Here is a 15,285-nt window from a genome sequence, read left to right as displayed (position 1 = left end):
AAGTCTGACTCTACTGACTTACTCTGTGACCTTGGGCAAGTCATCACCTATCCTCTGGGACTCAGTTTCCTTTTCTGTCAAATGAGAAGATTGGGCTGCGTAGCTCTATGACCCCTTCAAACTCTGAAAGTTTTCAATTTTCTACCCTACAACTGGATTCTTTGCTGACTTCAGAACTGGCCTTGTTGTCCCACTGTTTCATCTGATGAGCCTTCAGCTTGCAGCAGGGGGATTCCCACAAGGGAGTGCCCCAAACCATCCTGAGATAGGGCTGGTTGGAATTTCAAGGAAAGAAGCACCAAAAGCCAGAGTTGATCAGCCCAAAGCATTTATTTGGGGAACTTACAGAGTGTTTCAGCAGTCCTCAGGCAGACAGCGAGAGAAAGGGATGTTCTTCCTAGGTGTGTTGTCGCCAACGGGCTCAGGGTATGGGGTTTATATGAGGGTTTAAGTAATTTGGCTCAGGGCCGTGTCTAGTTTTTTTTCATTGTTTTGGGAAATGACCTAAATACCTTTATCAGTGCCTGGGAATGTTCAAGACCCCAGCTTAGGCTCAAGCCTGCTGGAGAAATGCAGATGGCTGGGTCACAGAGCAGTCAAGGCACTCTGTGTTTCTTGGTCAGGACACAGAAAGAGAGTGGAGATAACTGGGAGACCATACACTTACAGATCTGTCTTGTTCGTTTCCATGACTTTTGCTGTGGAATAAGCTCCTTCAAGGCCCAGATAGGATAGTGTCATGGAAGAAGACCAAGCGTGGAGTCCAAAGGCCTGGGTCCCAGTCCTGTTTCCATGACTTAGTGTCGTGACCTTCAGCAGGTCACTTCATTTCTCTCAGCCACACCCCTCTCCTCTCTGTCTCCCCCCCACCCCACCCCTTTTTAAGGTAAAATAGAAATAACAATACATGCTTATCAGATTTGGTGACAGTGGAATGAGATACATTTTATAGAAATAACATGGCACAAAGAAGGCATTCAGCATGTAGTTGTTTCTTTGCTTTTTTCTACATCCAGCATTATTGAGAATGAGCTGTTCTAATTAAACATGTTTTTCTAGATAACAGGTTTACTAACTGGAGCTATAACACATTGCCTAATTTTTTAAAATTGATTGTGTGTTTCCTTGACATGCCACACAGAGTCTATACCAGAGAAGATATCCTTGCAGTAAGTGGGCCATGATAGCAGGTGGTACACAGAGAATAGGAAGGATTTTTTTCAACTCAGCAAATGGGGAACCATTACAGGGTTTTAAGCAGGAGAGTGATGGGGCCAGATTTGTTTCAGAGAGTTCACTCAAGCTGCTGAATGGTGAACACATCAGGATGTGGAGCAAGAGGGAAAGCTGAAAAGCCAGCAGCACAGCAGTTAATGGCCCCAGTGAAAGATGGTGAGGAACTGGATGGATATGTGGAGAATCAGAGGTGAAAAGTCAGAATTGCAAATGCCCAGTAGCTTTATGAAAAAACAAAGCAATGGAATATTAGCCCATTATGAGAAAAACACAAACTACAGAGAAGTATAAAGAAAACTATAAGAATCACCCAACAACCCATCACCCAAAGACAACCACTGTTAACAAGTTAAACTATTTTCTCTCAGGGTTTTTATTTGAAGAATTTCTAATGCATTTATAGACACAAATTTGATATATAATTATTTGGTTCATATAGACGTTTTCCAGAATACATCTCTTAATTGAGATGTACTTCAGTAAGTAAAAACAGCATAGAATTTTAACTGTGTTGATTTCTTTCGGTGACTGGGCCAGAATAGCTCAAATATGTCAGTCTTGGTTAACCTAAGGCTTGCTTCCTTAACTTTGTTTGGGTAAAGAAATTTCTGTTTTCAACTCTCCTTCTCTTTTCTTTCCCCAGAGTCAGTGGATAACTGCCCCAGTAACTGCTATGGCAATGGTGACTGTATCTCTGGGACCTGTCACTGCTTCCTGGGTTTCCTGGGCCCTGACTGCGGCAGAGGTAAGAACCCTACATTGGGGCTCTAGATTTCCTCTCCCCTGGCCCTTCCAGCAGCTCAGGTGCTACTTCTAAGAGCAAGTGAAGAGCTCCAGGCCACTTCCTGATGCCCAGGAGAGTGGCTTCCAAGGGCCACCTCAAGGGAGGTGTGCAGACAGAGCTGTGGCCTTGACAGCCATTGTTATCCACCTGTGGACTCTTGGAGAGGTCAGGAAGGGAGAATTTTTACAGGGGCAGATACAGATGAATTTACTGGCCATTGCTAGGGCAGGTGGAGTGTCAGTGGGGGCATCCCTTTAAAAAGCTGATTTCCTCTTAGAGGAGTGATCAGCCCTGGCCATGCATCCTGGAAGTTTGTCTTCATGCTAGTGTGGCGTCTCTCTGGCCTACGGATAAGAGTCTGTGGAGCTGCCCCATTGCTGCCTTCTAATAACACAGGCAGAGTCTTAGCTAAGACACCAAGAGAAGGGACTGGAAACAGGCTGCTTTTCTCTGCACAAGACTCTAATGTTGCCTGATATTTGGGCATTGCCAGTGCTAATAATAACCATGGTGGATATAGTCTAAAAGGGTACCCAAGATCTACCCTGTACTTTTAGCCATCATTTCTGTTCTGGAATAATTAACAAGGAAATACCAAAGGAGATCTATTGTCCTACGAATTTGGCCCTCCCCTTGGGAAACTAAAATGGCCCCTTCTTTTGTTTTTTTCTGCCTCTCTTCTCATTCAGCAACCCTTTGCTTAATGCCCTTTAAGGCTCAGTCCAGTGCTGAGCAAGGCCCAGTCCTGGGAGCTCTCAGTCTGGTATGGGGACAAGTAAATAGACAACAGCACAGTAGTACTATAATAAGTGAAACACACTATAACAAGGTTATATGAAGGGAGCTTCTATCAGAGTAGAAGAGAGGAGCTGTCTTAGCATAGATGGGATGAATTTCAGGAAAGCCTTCCCAAATGAGGTGACTTTGCATCTGAGTCCTGAGGCTTGAGAAGTTGTTTATGAGGGGGAGTCAGAGATGGTTTTCCAGGCTGAGTGAACAACATCCTGCAAATACTATGCCGTGATACTGCTTTGGAGAGCTGCTTATTCTTCCTAATGTGCAGTAGATTCAGTTTGAGGCAACAAAGCTGGCAGCCCCAAGGAAGCACAACGATTATCTGCTGAATGCTTTACAAAGGAAAGAAGCTAGATGGGGGCCCGGAGAAGGTGGTACAGAGAAAGATGAGTCATTCCCTCGAACAGAATTACTGTCTTATCCCATATGCACTTAAAGTTAAGAGTCATGTGTAAAAAAGCTTTATTGTATCTCGATAAGACTGGTAAGTACTTACAGCACAATGCAACATAATTTATTTTTATATAGTGTCCTTCGTAGAGATGATCACAAAACCCTTTATGCTAAGAGGCAGATGAAAACATAATGCTTTAAAGAACCAAGTTGGGCTCAGCTCTCTTCTTAAGGGGGCAGTGGTGCGTGGGGCTGGAGTGCAGGCCTGAAAGGCAAGGAAAGCTAAAATCTGTGGGGCTAAAGAGGACAGTAAGTGGTACTGCAGATGAGGTGTGGGGACATGAAAGTGGAATGCTATTAGGAAGAGAGCACCGGGAGGGATTCGGACAGGCAGGAGGTCCAGCTGCTGTCTTTTCCAGTGAGACTGTGGAGCGGGTTGAGGCTTCTTGTCTAAGGTTCCCAGCAGCCACTGCACCCCATCAGCAATATGAAGAGGATGGGGAAAGGGAAAAGTGGGCACAGCTCTGCCAGGCCCTGCACTGCATACCTTTTCCTGCAGTCCAGATGTGTTTAAACTGGAATGAAATAAAGCAAGAGAAACAGACAGATGGGCACATGTGTTTGTGGCAAAGCAGTTGAAGCTATTAGCAAGACAGGCTGAGGGGGGGGAGGGACAAGAATAGCTGGGATACTGGGTGTTGATTCATGACAGGCTTCCAATGCTGTCTCCCCAGCTTCCTGCCCCGTGCTCTGTAGTGGTAATGGCCAGTACATGAAGGGCAGGTGTCTGTGCCACAGCGGCTGGAAGGGCGCTGAGTGTGACGTGCCCACCAACCAGTGCATCGATGTAGCCTGCAGCAACCATGGCACCTGCATCATGGGCACCTGCATCTGCAACCCTGGCTACAAGGGCGAGAGCTGTGAGGAAGGTAAGACTTGCAAGTGGCAGATCTGGCACCTTCCTCTGAGATAGAGGCTGGCATTCAGTGCCAAGAGGGTGATCAGGGCACAGAGGAAGCCTCCTGAGCACCCTGCAACCCCCACTCCCCAATCCAGGAACCCACCAGCAATAGTAATTAATCTGAAGGAAGAAGACAGACACATCAGGGCCCTGGTCAGTTAAGGGGAGAACTGTCATTTGTTTTGCGTTTACCATATACAAAGCTTTGTTCTTGAATCATTTAACTTCAAACCCCATTAGGCAGGAGTAATCATTTCCACTTTATAGTTGGGGAAACTGAGACTCAGAGTCGAATAACTTGTCCAAGGCCACATGGCTAGTAGATGGAAGAGCTGTGTTTGAACCCAGTCTTTCTGGCTCTGTAGCCCAAGTTCTTTTCACTCTCCTCTAAGGGCATCTGCTTGTTTTGTCTCCATTTCTGAACTGTGATTCTGTTATAGGCCTCCAAACTCTGCCTTCCGTGTGTGTGTGCGCGCGCGCGTGCATGTGTGCATGCGTTTGTGTAGGTATGTGTGTGTCTTCAGTACCTGTGAGCATGTCTCTCTCCTTCATAAAGTCAAAATGTGGTTGTGTAGATTGAGGCTAGACAGTATCCTGCTGATTGAACAGTGACATCAGTTCTTTCCTGGAAAATCCAACTACGTGAGATAAATAAGTCTATTTCACGGATGAAGAAACTGAGCCCCCTAATGACAGGGTTGGAATTCAGTCCAGGTCTTCTCACTTTAAATCCAGTGCTCTTCCTTCTTGACTGCAGGGGTTTCTGGCTGAGAGGAGGAGCCTCATTCATGAGTGATATAAAGTAGCTTTTAAGAGTCCATGCTCTGGACTTGGATGTAGTCTTGGGTCCTGGAACTGCCACTAATTAGCCTCAGTTCCTTTGTCTATAAAATGGGAATATCTTCTCAGAGGGCCATTGTGAGGATTGAATTAAATGACCCATGGAAAGCATTTAGCTCAGTGTCTGACACATAGTAAACGCTCCATAAATGTGAGCACTTATATTATTAGTATTATTCTGGGGACAGTTGAAGCACATTTCCTGTTTCACCCCACTCACTTCATCCAAGGCCTTTTGAAATGGTTGGACTTCGCCATTTAAAACTGATGGATGACACTGATGCTTCTCGTTGCCTCCCATTCTCTGCCATCTAGGCCCTGGCACCTCCCCCGGTAGGTGGAAGAGGCTCCTAGGAGAGCTGGGCTTCTAAGGCCATTTAGTATTTAACAGAGAACCCCCTCCCAGATATCATTTTCTCTAAAACATAAATGGAGAATGTTAACAGGCCCATTCTCAAAGAATGGGGGACAAGAAGGGATTAGTGTCTGAAAAGCATTGCCTCTCTGAGACAGCCTGTCTAAATCCCAAGCATGGCTGGAAGTCCTGATTCAGACCTGTTCGCTTTGATGGGGATTACTTTGGGCTGTCTGGGAGAGGAGGAGCTCCAGCCCCTGGAACAAAGGAACTCAGCTTTCTTATCCAGAGAATCGTGGCCTTCATTTACTTTCCGTTTTCATTCTAGTCACTTGAGGTGAAGACCCTGAGAAGGAAAGAGAAACAAAGAGATTCCTGTTGAAACTGTGGGCTGCCCCCCGCCATCCCAGTCCCACGCATGTGGTATGGGCCAGGGAGTGGGAATGCCCTTCCCCAGATGAGCCAGCACTGCCCCATACCCCAGAGCTGCAGGGTTATTTACAAGAGAGAAAAAATGTTGTTTGAAACTTTGATTTACGTTATCTCTTTGAAAAGAAATGTTTTTACTCCTGCTTTCTTTTCTGAGGAGGGCCATCTGGTACTGATTCCTTTTATTATTTGTTTCTCTGGTGAAGCGCCATTGCGTGGTCCTTGTGTTTATAAGGGGGTTTCCTTGGGCCCTCGTCCTCCTCCCTCCTCTCCCCCTCCCTCCAGCTCTGTGCTAACGGGTTTCACTCTGTTTATAAAACATCGGCTAACAAGCTTACTTTTTTCTCTCTCTTCCTTCTTCTGAAGTTTATTGCCCCATATTTTGTAAAGCTTGAGCAGAGCCAGTAGGATGCTTGGAGGGAGTTGGGGGAGGAGCAGAAAAGAACAAACCTAGACCTTTTGCAGTGAAAAGTGAGACACTGTGTTTTGGGTCCTGAAGAGTTTCTAATAGCCTGTGTGGTCGCTGAAGCGTGGAACATTTTGGGGAAAGGGCTGTGTTTGCAGTCTGCTCATACAGGCCTCGTCATTTTGTTAATGGGCTAAGCTTCTGCCAGAAATTTTGGCTTAAATGGCAAGCTCTGCAAAGGGAAAAATGTAACTGGCACATCTTCTAAGAAGAAACTAAGTTAAACTGTCTTCTAGACAAAGTTTAGCCAACCTCCCTGAAACCTCCTCTTCCTCCTTATCACAGTGGTCCTACTCCCCAGACCAGCCTGTTCTCCCCACATTGTTCACTGCTCCCTGGGAAATTTCTGTTGTGCATGAAGCTGTCCCAGTGTGATGGAAAGAAGGCAACTTTAATCCCCACCCTAGAAATTTCCGAAAAAGGGGACAGATACAGAATCTACCTGCTACCTCTTTGGCAGAGCATCACTGTGGCGTAGCTACTGGCCCTCGGTTTAGGATCTATAGAGTGCACAGACACTGTCCACCCAGGAGTCCCAGCCAGTAAAGCCCAGGTTTCCAGGAGCTGCCTTACCTCCTGAGGTCCAGTCTTCTATAAACCTCCCTCCTCTCCACACTCACTTTGCCCAGACGACATTCAGAAGCAAAGTTTAATTGCATGGAGGTAGCCTCTCATCAATTCCTTCTGATCTTTGTTCTCTACCTGGACCATCTGCTAAGGCTTGGGATTCACTTTGCTGGTTCCTGGGTCCCTCTCAGACTCACTACATCTGAGGAAGAAGAGGCCTGTGATGCCAGGGGCCTCTCACTGAACTTGGCACCCTCTCTGCCTGCTCGCTAACAGTGGAGATTTATAGTTTCAACCTCAAAGGAGCCCTGGGATTCTCAGAGACAGTTTCAATCCAAAGCTGGGGTCCAGGTACTCACACAACGGGAAATATCTTTATAGGCCTCAGGATAGGAATTGCTGAGTTGTTTCCTGTTGAATTGGAACACTCTCTGGATCTAGGGAATTGTCATAGTAGCCTAATGGACCAGAATAATCCTTCTGAGGCTCTGAGATCTGAGGCAGGTCATGAGAATTTATCACTATTATTATATTTTATTATTTTTAATTACCAGAAACTCCAATAAGTCATGCTTTAACCATTTTTAAATGGTGTCCAGAGAGTACAGGAGAGATTCGTTGCCTTCATTTGTATTTATTAATTCTCCACATTGTCCTATTTCTTTTCTTGTTTTGGTTTCTATTTTTAAGCCATTCTTCATGTTTATGTAAGTATGTTATCTATGCATGTATTTTTGAACCTGTGAGATTGTAAGAGGCAATAGTAAGAGACCTATACCAAGAAAGAGTGATTCAAATTTAAATTCCTCCAATTACCATACCGCTGTGTGATCTTGGGCAAGCTACTTGACATCTTTGTGCTTGCATTTCCTCCTCTGTAAAATGAGGATAATAGTACCTCATACTTACATTGTTAGGATTAAATGAGGTAATGTATATAAAATGCTTGATAGTAAAATAAGGCACAGGAGAGGAACTGAATTTATGCTCATTGTTATTGTTGTGATCATTACTGTGTCTTTAGCAGTGATCATTCCTGACCCCTGATCTTCTTACTTATTATTTAGGTCATTAAGTTGAACTTCTTTAAAAATCCTAAGTAGCAAAAGAGCTTTTTTAATAAGCTAGTTCTCAAAATAAATTTTCCCAGAATATTGCCATATGTAAAGTCTTTGCTTATTTTTGTCTGTGGCTCTTATATATCCAAGTCAGGTCTCCTAACCTTTTATGCAAAAGTCAAATATTCAGGGTTATAAAATATAATTAATAAATAAAAAGCTGTCTGAATTATAAATGAGCTCTGACCACAGTTTACTCAAGTCATGAATGTCTTGACAGGATGGGAATATAACTTCTGAGCAACAATTTACAGTTTTCTCCAGTCATGAATGTCTTGACAGGATGGGAATATAACTTCTGAGCAACAATTTACAGTTTATACAGTCCTTTCAAATCCTCATGTCATTTGATCCTCATAGCAGCAAGAGATCGGTATCTTTACCTGTTTTATTGATGGGTATCAGAGTGGATATAGGATTGGGTCATGTCATAGAATCGGCACACTTTGTCCCTTGGCCTCTGAGTGCTGAGGTTTTCCTCTGTAGCACAGGGCTTTCTCGTGAGCTCCTGTTGGGAGGAGCCTGGCTATATTCACTGCAGTGCCACCAATACTCTTTCTCCAGCAGCTCCATGTTGGGGCCCCCATCAGGACACTACTGTCCCCTCACAGTCACAAAATCAATAGAAATCCTACCTTCCTAAAGAGAAAGACAGACCTACAACTTTTTGGTTGAATAAAGAATGTAAAGCAACCTTCTTTGCCAGCTCTGTCTTCCTTCTGCTACCTTTTACTCTTTCCATATTGAACTGAGCCATTTAAGTTAATTCTCAGTACTCTTCTACTTTTTCTGTGTGGTGCTTTGTGGAAGATTGGAGGTCTCTGTTAGTTTGGTGTAGCCCATAACTAAAACTTTGATTTGGGAAAGTCAGCCCCTGATGGAAATATCATTGGCTTCAGAATCAGACAGCCCTGTCTTCACAGTCCTCTTAGATATGGAGGAATTAGAACTCTTGTGCACTGTTCGTGGACATGAAAAATGGTAGAACTGCTATGGAAAACAGTTCCTCAAAACATTAAAAATACGGTTACCTTATGATCCAGCAATTTCTTTTTCTTTTTTTTTTTTTTTGAGTTGGAGTCTCACTCTGTCGCCCAGACTGGAGTGCAGTGGCTGCTCCTGGCCACCGCAGCCTCGACCTACTGGGCTCCAGCGATCCTTCTGCCCCAGTCTTCTAAGTAGCTGGAATTACAGGCATGCGCTACCACGCCCGGCTGATTTTTTGATTTATTGTAGAGATGAGGTCTTGCTGCCCAGGCAGGTCTCGAACCCGCGGGCTCAGGCAATCCAGTCACCTCAGCCTCCCAAAGGTGCAGGATTACAGGCTGAGCCACCGAGCCTGGCTCCAGCAATTTCTTTTCTGGGCATATACTCAAATGAATTGAAAGCAGAGTCTTGAAGAGATGTTTGTACACTCATATTTATAGCAGTATTATTCACAATAGCCAAAAGAATCAACATGAGTACCCATCAAGGGATGAAGGAATAAACAATATGTGGAATATACATATAATAGAATATTATTGAGCCTTAAAAAATAAGGAAATTCTGGCATGTGCCACCACATGGATGACCCTTGAGGACATTCTGCTGTCACAAAAAGATAAATGTTATATGACTCCACGTATATGGGAACTCAAGTTCATAGAGACAAAAAGTAGAATGGTGTTTGCCAGAGGTTGGGGAAAAGGGGAAATAAGGAGGTTTTTTTTTTAACAGGTACAGAATTCAGTTTTGCAAGATTGAAATAATTCTGGAAATGAACAGTGGTGATAGTTACACAGCAATATCAATATCCTTGATAATACTGAACTGTACACTTACCAATGGTTAAGATGATAAACTTTATGTTGTATGTATTTTTACCATAATAAAAAAAATCAGGTAAAAAATGCTCTCTGGCAGAGTGTAGCTGTATGATCTGGCATAAATTATTTACCTCTTTAATCCTCAGTTTCCTCATTGTACCTCACTTGGTAATTGAGAAAACTGAATCTGATAGTTCATGTGAAGAAACACTTTTTGCAGTGCAAGCATGAACAGATAACCACAGCGTTACTCTGCTTTCCCTCTTTCTGGGTTGATCTCTTGAGACCAGGTTGACTGTGGGCCCTAGTGGCCCTGCAGGCCTGCTTGGCTGTGAGCCACAGCCGTATAGCTCACCCACCACATAAGGAGAAGCTGTGCACAGTCAGCACATGTCACTTTGAATAATCGCGGCAACCTTTGTTCTCAGGAAAGTAAAGTTTAAAAGTTCATATCAATCACAAGAATTTGGGGAAGATGATTAACCTAATGGCATGTAATTGCAAAATAAATTCTCATTTTAAATTAAGGAATCTCTTTATTTTAGTCTCATGATCACATAAATAAACATTATGAAGTAAAGATAAAAGTTTGTTTTACACAGATATATTGAGCACCTTGCATGTGCCCAGGCATTGTTCTAAGAGGTGGAGGCTCTGAAGTGAACAAAACAAAGTCTAGTAGGCACAGGGTCTATGCTGATGTTTGAGATGCATTTCTTACTATGCCTACCCCACAGACCACAAGGTAGGAACTTGTATCTACATTTTATTAGTGAGGTGCCTGAGACTCAGAGGGAAACAGTCCCTGGTCTGCCATTTGCTTTAGCACTGCCTTTCACCATACCAAGTGCTCACTGTGTCCTTCTACCAGGATGCATGAAGTCCCTCGACTGCACAGTTTAGTAGTTTGCTTAAAGACACCTCACCTTTGCCGGTCAGATGCTTACCTGTGTTCTCCTTTCTCCATGTCACAGTGGACTGCCTGGACCCCACATGTTCCAGCCGGGGTGTCTGCGTGAGAGGTGAATGTCACTGCTCCGTGGGATGGGGAGGCACCAACTGTGAGACCCCTAGGGCCACTTGCTTAGACCAATGTTCAGGCCATGGAACCTTCCTCCCAGACACTGGGCTTTGCAGCTGTGACCCAAGCTGGACTGGACACGACTGTTCTATAGGTAAATACAGGGAGAGGAAAGGGAGGTGGAGGGCAGGAAGAAGAAACTTGGGTGGAGGGAGGGGGTTTCTGCTGTTCAACCCTGACCAGGGATGTGACCCTGCTCCCAATCACATAGCAGTACATTCCCCATGTCTCTGAATGCTTTTCTTCTTTCTGTGAACTCTAGCCTTTAACACCTCTACTCTTGGATGGAGAGAGAATCCAAAAATTACATCCTCACATCATTCCTTTCAGAATAGGGACCTTGAGATTCAAAGCAGTGTCCCTTAACAATTGTTCATATAATTATAGATGTGTTTCTCGTATTAAGAGAGTTATCCTTGGAGTCTGGGCCATAGGGAAAGTGTTCCAAGGTGAGCTCTGTAGGGGTCAGCGTTACAGGACACATGCCCCAGCTATCAATCCCTTCAGTTTCACCCAGTCCTCAGAAGGAAGTTCATACTCTGTAGTATTTAGGGTTCTTTGGGATCTGGCCCCCACCTGCCTTTCTGTCCAAATGCCCTGCTAGTCAGTAAGCTCAAAGAAGGTAGGCAACATGCCTTATTCATCTCTGCAGCCCCAGGACTCAGTGTGGCCTGACTCATAGCAGCTGCGTGAAAAATATGAATGAATGAATGAATGCATGAACATATGATTGAATGTGTTCTTGATAATGGCATTTGGTTCACCACAGAATTTATAAAGTACAAAGGATAAAGTATAAAGTATGGTTGCTGGGCTCGGTGGCTCAGCCTGTAATCCCGCGCCTTGGGGAGGCTGAGGTGAGTGGATTGCCTGAGCCCGCGGGTTCGAGACCCGCCTGGGCAACTTGGTGAGACCTCATCTCTACAATAAATCAAAAAATTGGCCGGGCGTGGTAGCGCGCACCTGTAGTTCCAGCTACTTGGAAGGCTGAGGCGGAAGGAGCCTCAGCCTTGGAAGGAGCCCAGCAGGTCGAGGCTACGGTGGCCGGGAGCGGCCACTGAACTCCAGTCTGGACGACAGAGTGAGATTCCAACTCAAAAAGAAAAAAGAAAATTATGTTAGCACCCTTCTGTCTGAGAACATTTTATGATCTAGAGACCCTCTCAAAGTGAGGGTTAAATGGGAACATATGAATCACCTAGCACAGTACTGGTACATAGTAGTTACGTCTACATCTAACATGTCATTTAATCTACACAGAAACCCTGTGAGGAAGATGTCAATTGCCCCTGTTTTACCAATTTACATAATACTTTTTTTTTTGAGTTGGAGTCTCACTCTGTCGCCCGGACTGGAGTGCAGTGGCACGCTTCCAGCCACCGCAGCCTCAACCTGCTGGGCTCTGGTGATCCTTCTGCCTCAGTCTTTCAAGTAGCTGGAACTACAGGCGCGCGCTACCACGCCTAGCTAATTTTTTAAAATTTATTGTAGAGATGAGGTCTCGCCAAGTTGCCCAGGTGGGTTTCGAATCCGCAGGCTCAGGCAATTCACTCACCTTGGCCTCCCAAAGTGCAGGATCACAGGCTGAGCCACCGAGCCCGGCCACATAATATGTTAATCAGTGAATATTTATTGAACACCTATAGTATACCAGGCACTCTTCTAATCAGAGTTGAAGGGAAAAGAAAGTCCTTACTATGTAGAGCTTACATTCTGGGAAAGAGGAGGAGAGACAATAAAAAAGCAAATGAAGATAAGCAAGCTAATAAAAAGCTAAGGCTCAGAAACATTTAAAATAATCCTGCTCGGGGATAAACTGCTAAAAAAGGATAACATCTCCAACTACTTTTTTAAAAATTCTAAATCATTTTCCTCACTACTCCAAGCTGTTTAAACGAAGGGAAGCTCAAATTAGCTCATTGTATTGTATTAACAGTTCTGGTTGTGATCAGGAAAGATGGTTGAGACCTTTAGCAAAAATGAGATCCATGCAGCATTCCTGCCTTTGGAATACTTTGAGTTACCTTTCCCCGTTGAATGGAGAATTGATTTTCAAGACTCAGTTTAAATTGGACTTTTATTCTTGTTTGCAAAGCTCATGTAAAGACATGATTGTAAGCACAGATGTGCAGGGTCTCAGGAATAATTCTTTTTTTATAGCTGTGTTTATAGTGATATAATAAATGGTCCTTTTAAAGCTATGCTGGCTTGCATTGTTCATTATGTGACTGCAAAGCTAATATATGATAGGTATATAACTGTGTCTTGCACTGTTAATCCCTGATGAAGCTCCACAGCCTCTGAGGAGGCAGGTATAACTTTGGGTGAGATTACTAAGTATTCTTTAGTTGGCTTTGTAGAAGGAAACAGCAGAACCACTGGAAGGGACATTGAGTAGAATGATGAAATCTCATCCTCCTCAGTCTGGGTATATCACTTCCCATAATTGTTGTCAAACATATATGTGGCCTCTTGTGGGAAGGCAAAAGAGATCCATGTGATGAAAAGACCCCCTATGTCAGACAGACCTGGATTCAAATCCTGGCCCTGCTACTTACCAGTTATAAGACTGAGCAAGTTTCTTTATCTTTCGAAGCTATAAAATGGAGATAATGAACGTACCTACCTTCTGTGGTTATTGTGAGAATTACTTAAGATAATACTAAAGAGAGTTCAGCATGCTACTCGGCCCATGTTATAGACTCAATATATGTGAGCTATTGTTATGATTATGACTAAAATATCCACTAGTGGAGCACTTGATATTAATAAGGCATTTGATAGTAAGAGGTGAGATGAAATGTGCCCTTTTAGAAATGTGGATTATAGTTTTTAAATCTCTAGCCTGTAACTGACTAAAACAGTATCATAATTGCCACAAGGCTTGGAATTTAAAAGACAGTTTCAGAGTTATTGTCTCCCCTTGCAAATAGTAAAAGGCAAAAGATTTATATGATCTAAAGAGAAACCAGAGTATTCCCCTTGCAATTAGTAATAACAATTTGTGTTTGTTGGGTGCCTCACAGCATACAAAGATGTTTTACACAGAAACCCACATACACAGCCTGCATAACAACAGCCCTCTGAGGAAGGATGGCAGGTAGGTTATCACCCCCATTCCTGTGATGAGGCTTGGGTGTTGTCATGATGCATGACAGACATGCTGGTGAGGGGAGGAAGCTGCAAGTCAAGGCCCAGCCTGGGGCTCCAGGTTCGTTGCTTCCCAGCACTCAGTGCTGCCTCCCCACGGGCCAGTGTTTCTCCTCAGCTGTCACCTATCCTCTGGAAGCCAGTTTGGAGGAGAATGCAAGTACCTCAACTGTTCTCTCTCCTCAGCCCTGCTGTGTGAGCACTGCCTTCTTGTGTTCCATCCTGGTTCTGTCACACACTAACAGTGTGACGTTGGCAAGTAACTTCACTTTACTTGACTTCAGTTTCCTAATTTGAAAAAATGGAGATGATAATAGTATCTACCTCAGTGGGTTATGTGACCATTAACTTAACGTGACTTTTGTATGCACATAGAACAATGTCATAGAACAAACACTTAACATCTTTCTACCATTTCCCTTCCAAGGGAACTTTTGCTGAGTGGAAGCTGTCTTAAAACTGCTGAGTTTTTGTAGTAAAGCTAAGCAAGAGATGTCTCATTGCCCAGATCCACCATAGCCAAGAGACTACCTATATGTCTAGGGAATTCGCTACAGGGCAGTGGAACAGGCACTGGGCTTTTTGGGGAAGGCTTGCTCCCCACTAGTTGAATGCCTTCAGCAAGTAACTTAATTTCTCTAACCCTTAATCTTTCCCTAGGTAAAATTACCTTATGAAGTCACTGTGAGGGTTAGGTGAGAAAATATAGGCAAAGTAAATCTCACAGTATCTGGCTCAGCTCACACCCTAGACAGGCAGTAGCTCTAGTTGTGTTGTTTATGCTGCTAGCTGCCTGGCATGGCAGAGCTGGCACGGACGCTTCCCAGACCCTCCCATTAGGGGGGCTGCAGGCCAGCAGATACATGCTAAGTGTGCCTTGCATCGTCAGAGTTGATTGCGGGTTCTTAGGTTGGCAGTGATGGGCCCCTGCTGCCTCCTAGGAAGGAGGACTGTCTAGTCCACGAGATGAGTGTCTTGCTGTTGGCACCAAGAACAGGATTTAATGAAAGCAGCTTAAATCAACATGCCCCGCACTCAACAACCAGCTCTGTAATGAAATGTGAGCTGACAAGTTCCCCAGCACTTTGGTTAGGTTTGTGGAAACAGTGAAGTCAGATTTTATACAAGTGTTTACTCAGTTCCCTGGCTTCCCAGCAACTTGGCTTCCAGTTTTGTCTCAGAAATTCCTCTTTGAATCCAACCTCATTCCTGTGGTCCCCCTGCCTGATAAACCATGCAAGATAACTGTTGGAACAGATTTGTGCCCAGAAGAGCACAGGACATAGGCTCCACATCCGCTTC

General features: G+C 44.2%; 1 protein-coding gene across 1 annotated transcript in view; it reads left to right on the top strand.

The window, feature by feature from the left end:
* Positions 1-15,285, top strand: part of TENM4 (teneurin transmembrane protein 4) — a 231,963-nt gene that overhangs the window by 77,512 nt on the left and 139,166 nt on the right. Inside the window, exons 6-8 of the mRNA XM_008072062.1 lie at positions 1,880-1,981; positions 3,943-4,137; positions 10,727-10,927. Coding sequence (XP_008070253.1) covers positions 1,880-1,981; positions 3,943-4,137; positions 10,727-10,927 — 498 coding nt within the window. The remainder of the gene's footprint in view (positions 1-1,879; positions 1,982-3,942; positions 4,138-10,726; positions 10,928-15,285) is intronic.

The sequence above is a fragment of the Carlito syrichta genome, unplaced genomic scaffold, assembly GCF_000164805.1.
Source record: "Carlito syrichta isolate Samal-C Ts95f unplaced genomic scaffold, Tarsius_syrichta-2.0.1 Scaffold314837, whole genome shotgun sequence".
Classification (NCBI taxonomy): domain Eukaryota; kingdom Metazoa; phylum Chordata; class Mammalia; order Primates; family Tarsiidae; genus Carlito; species Carlito syrichta.
The sequence above is the reverse complement of the archived record's forward strand: the minus strand, read 5'-3'. Positions and strand labels throughout refer to the sequence as shown.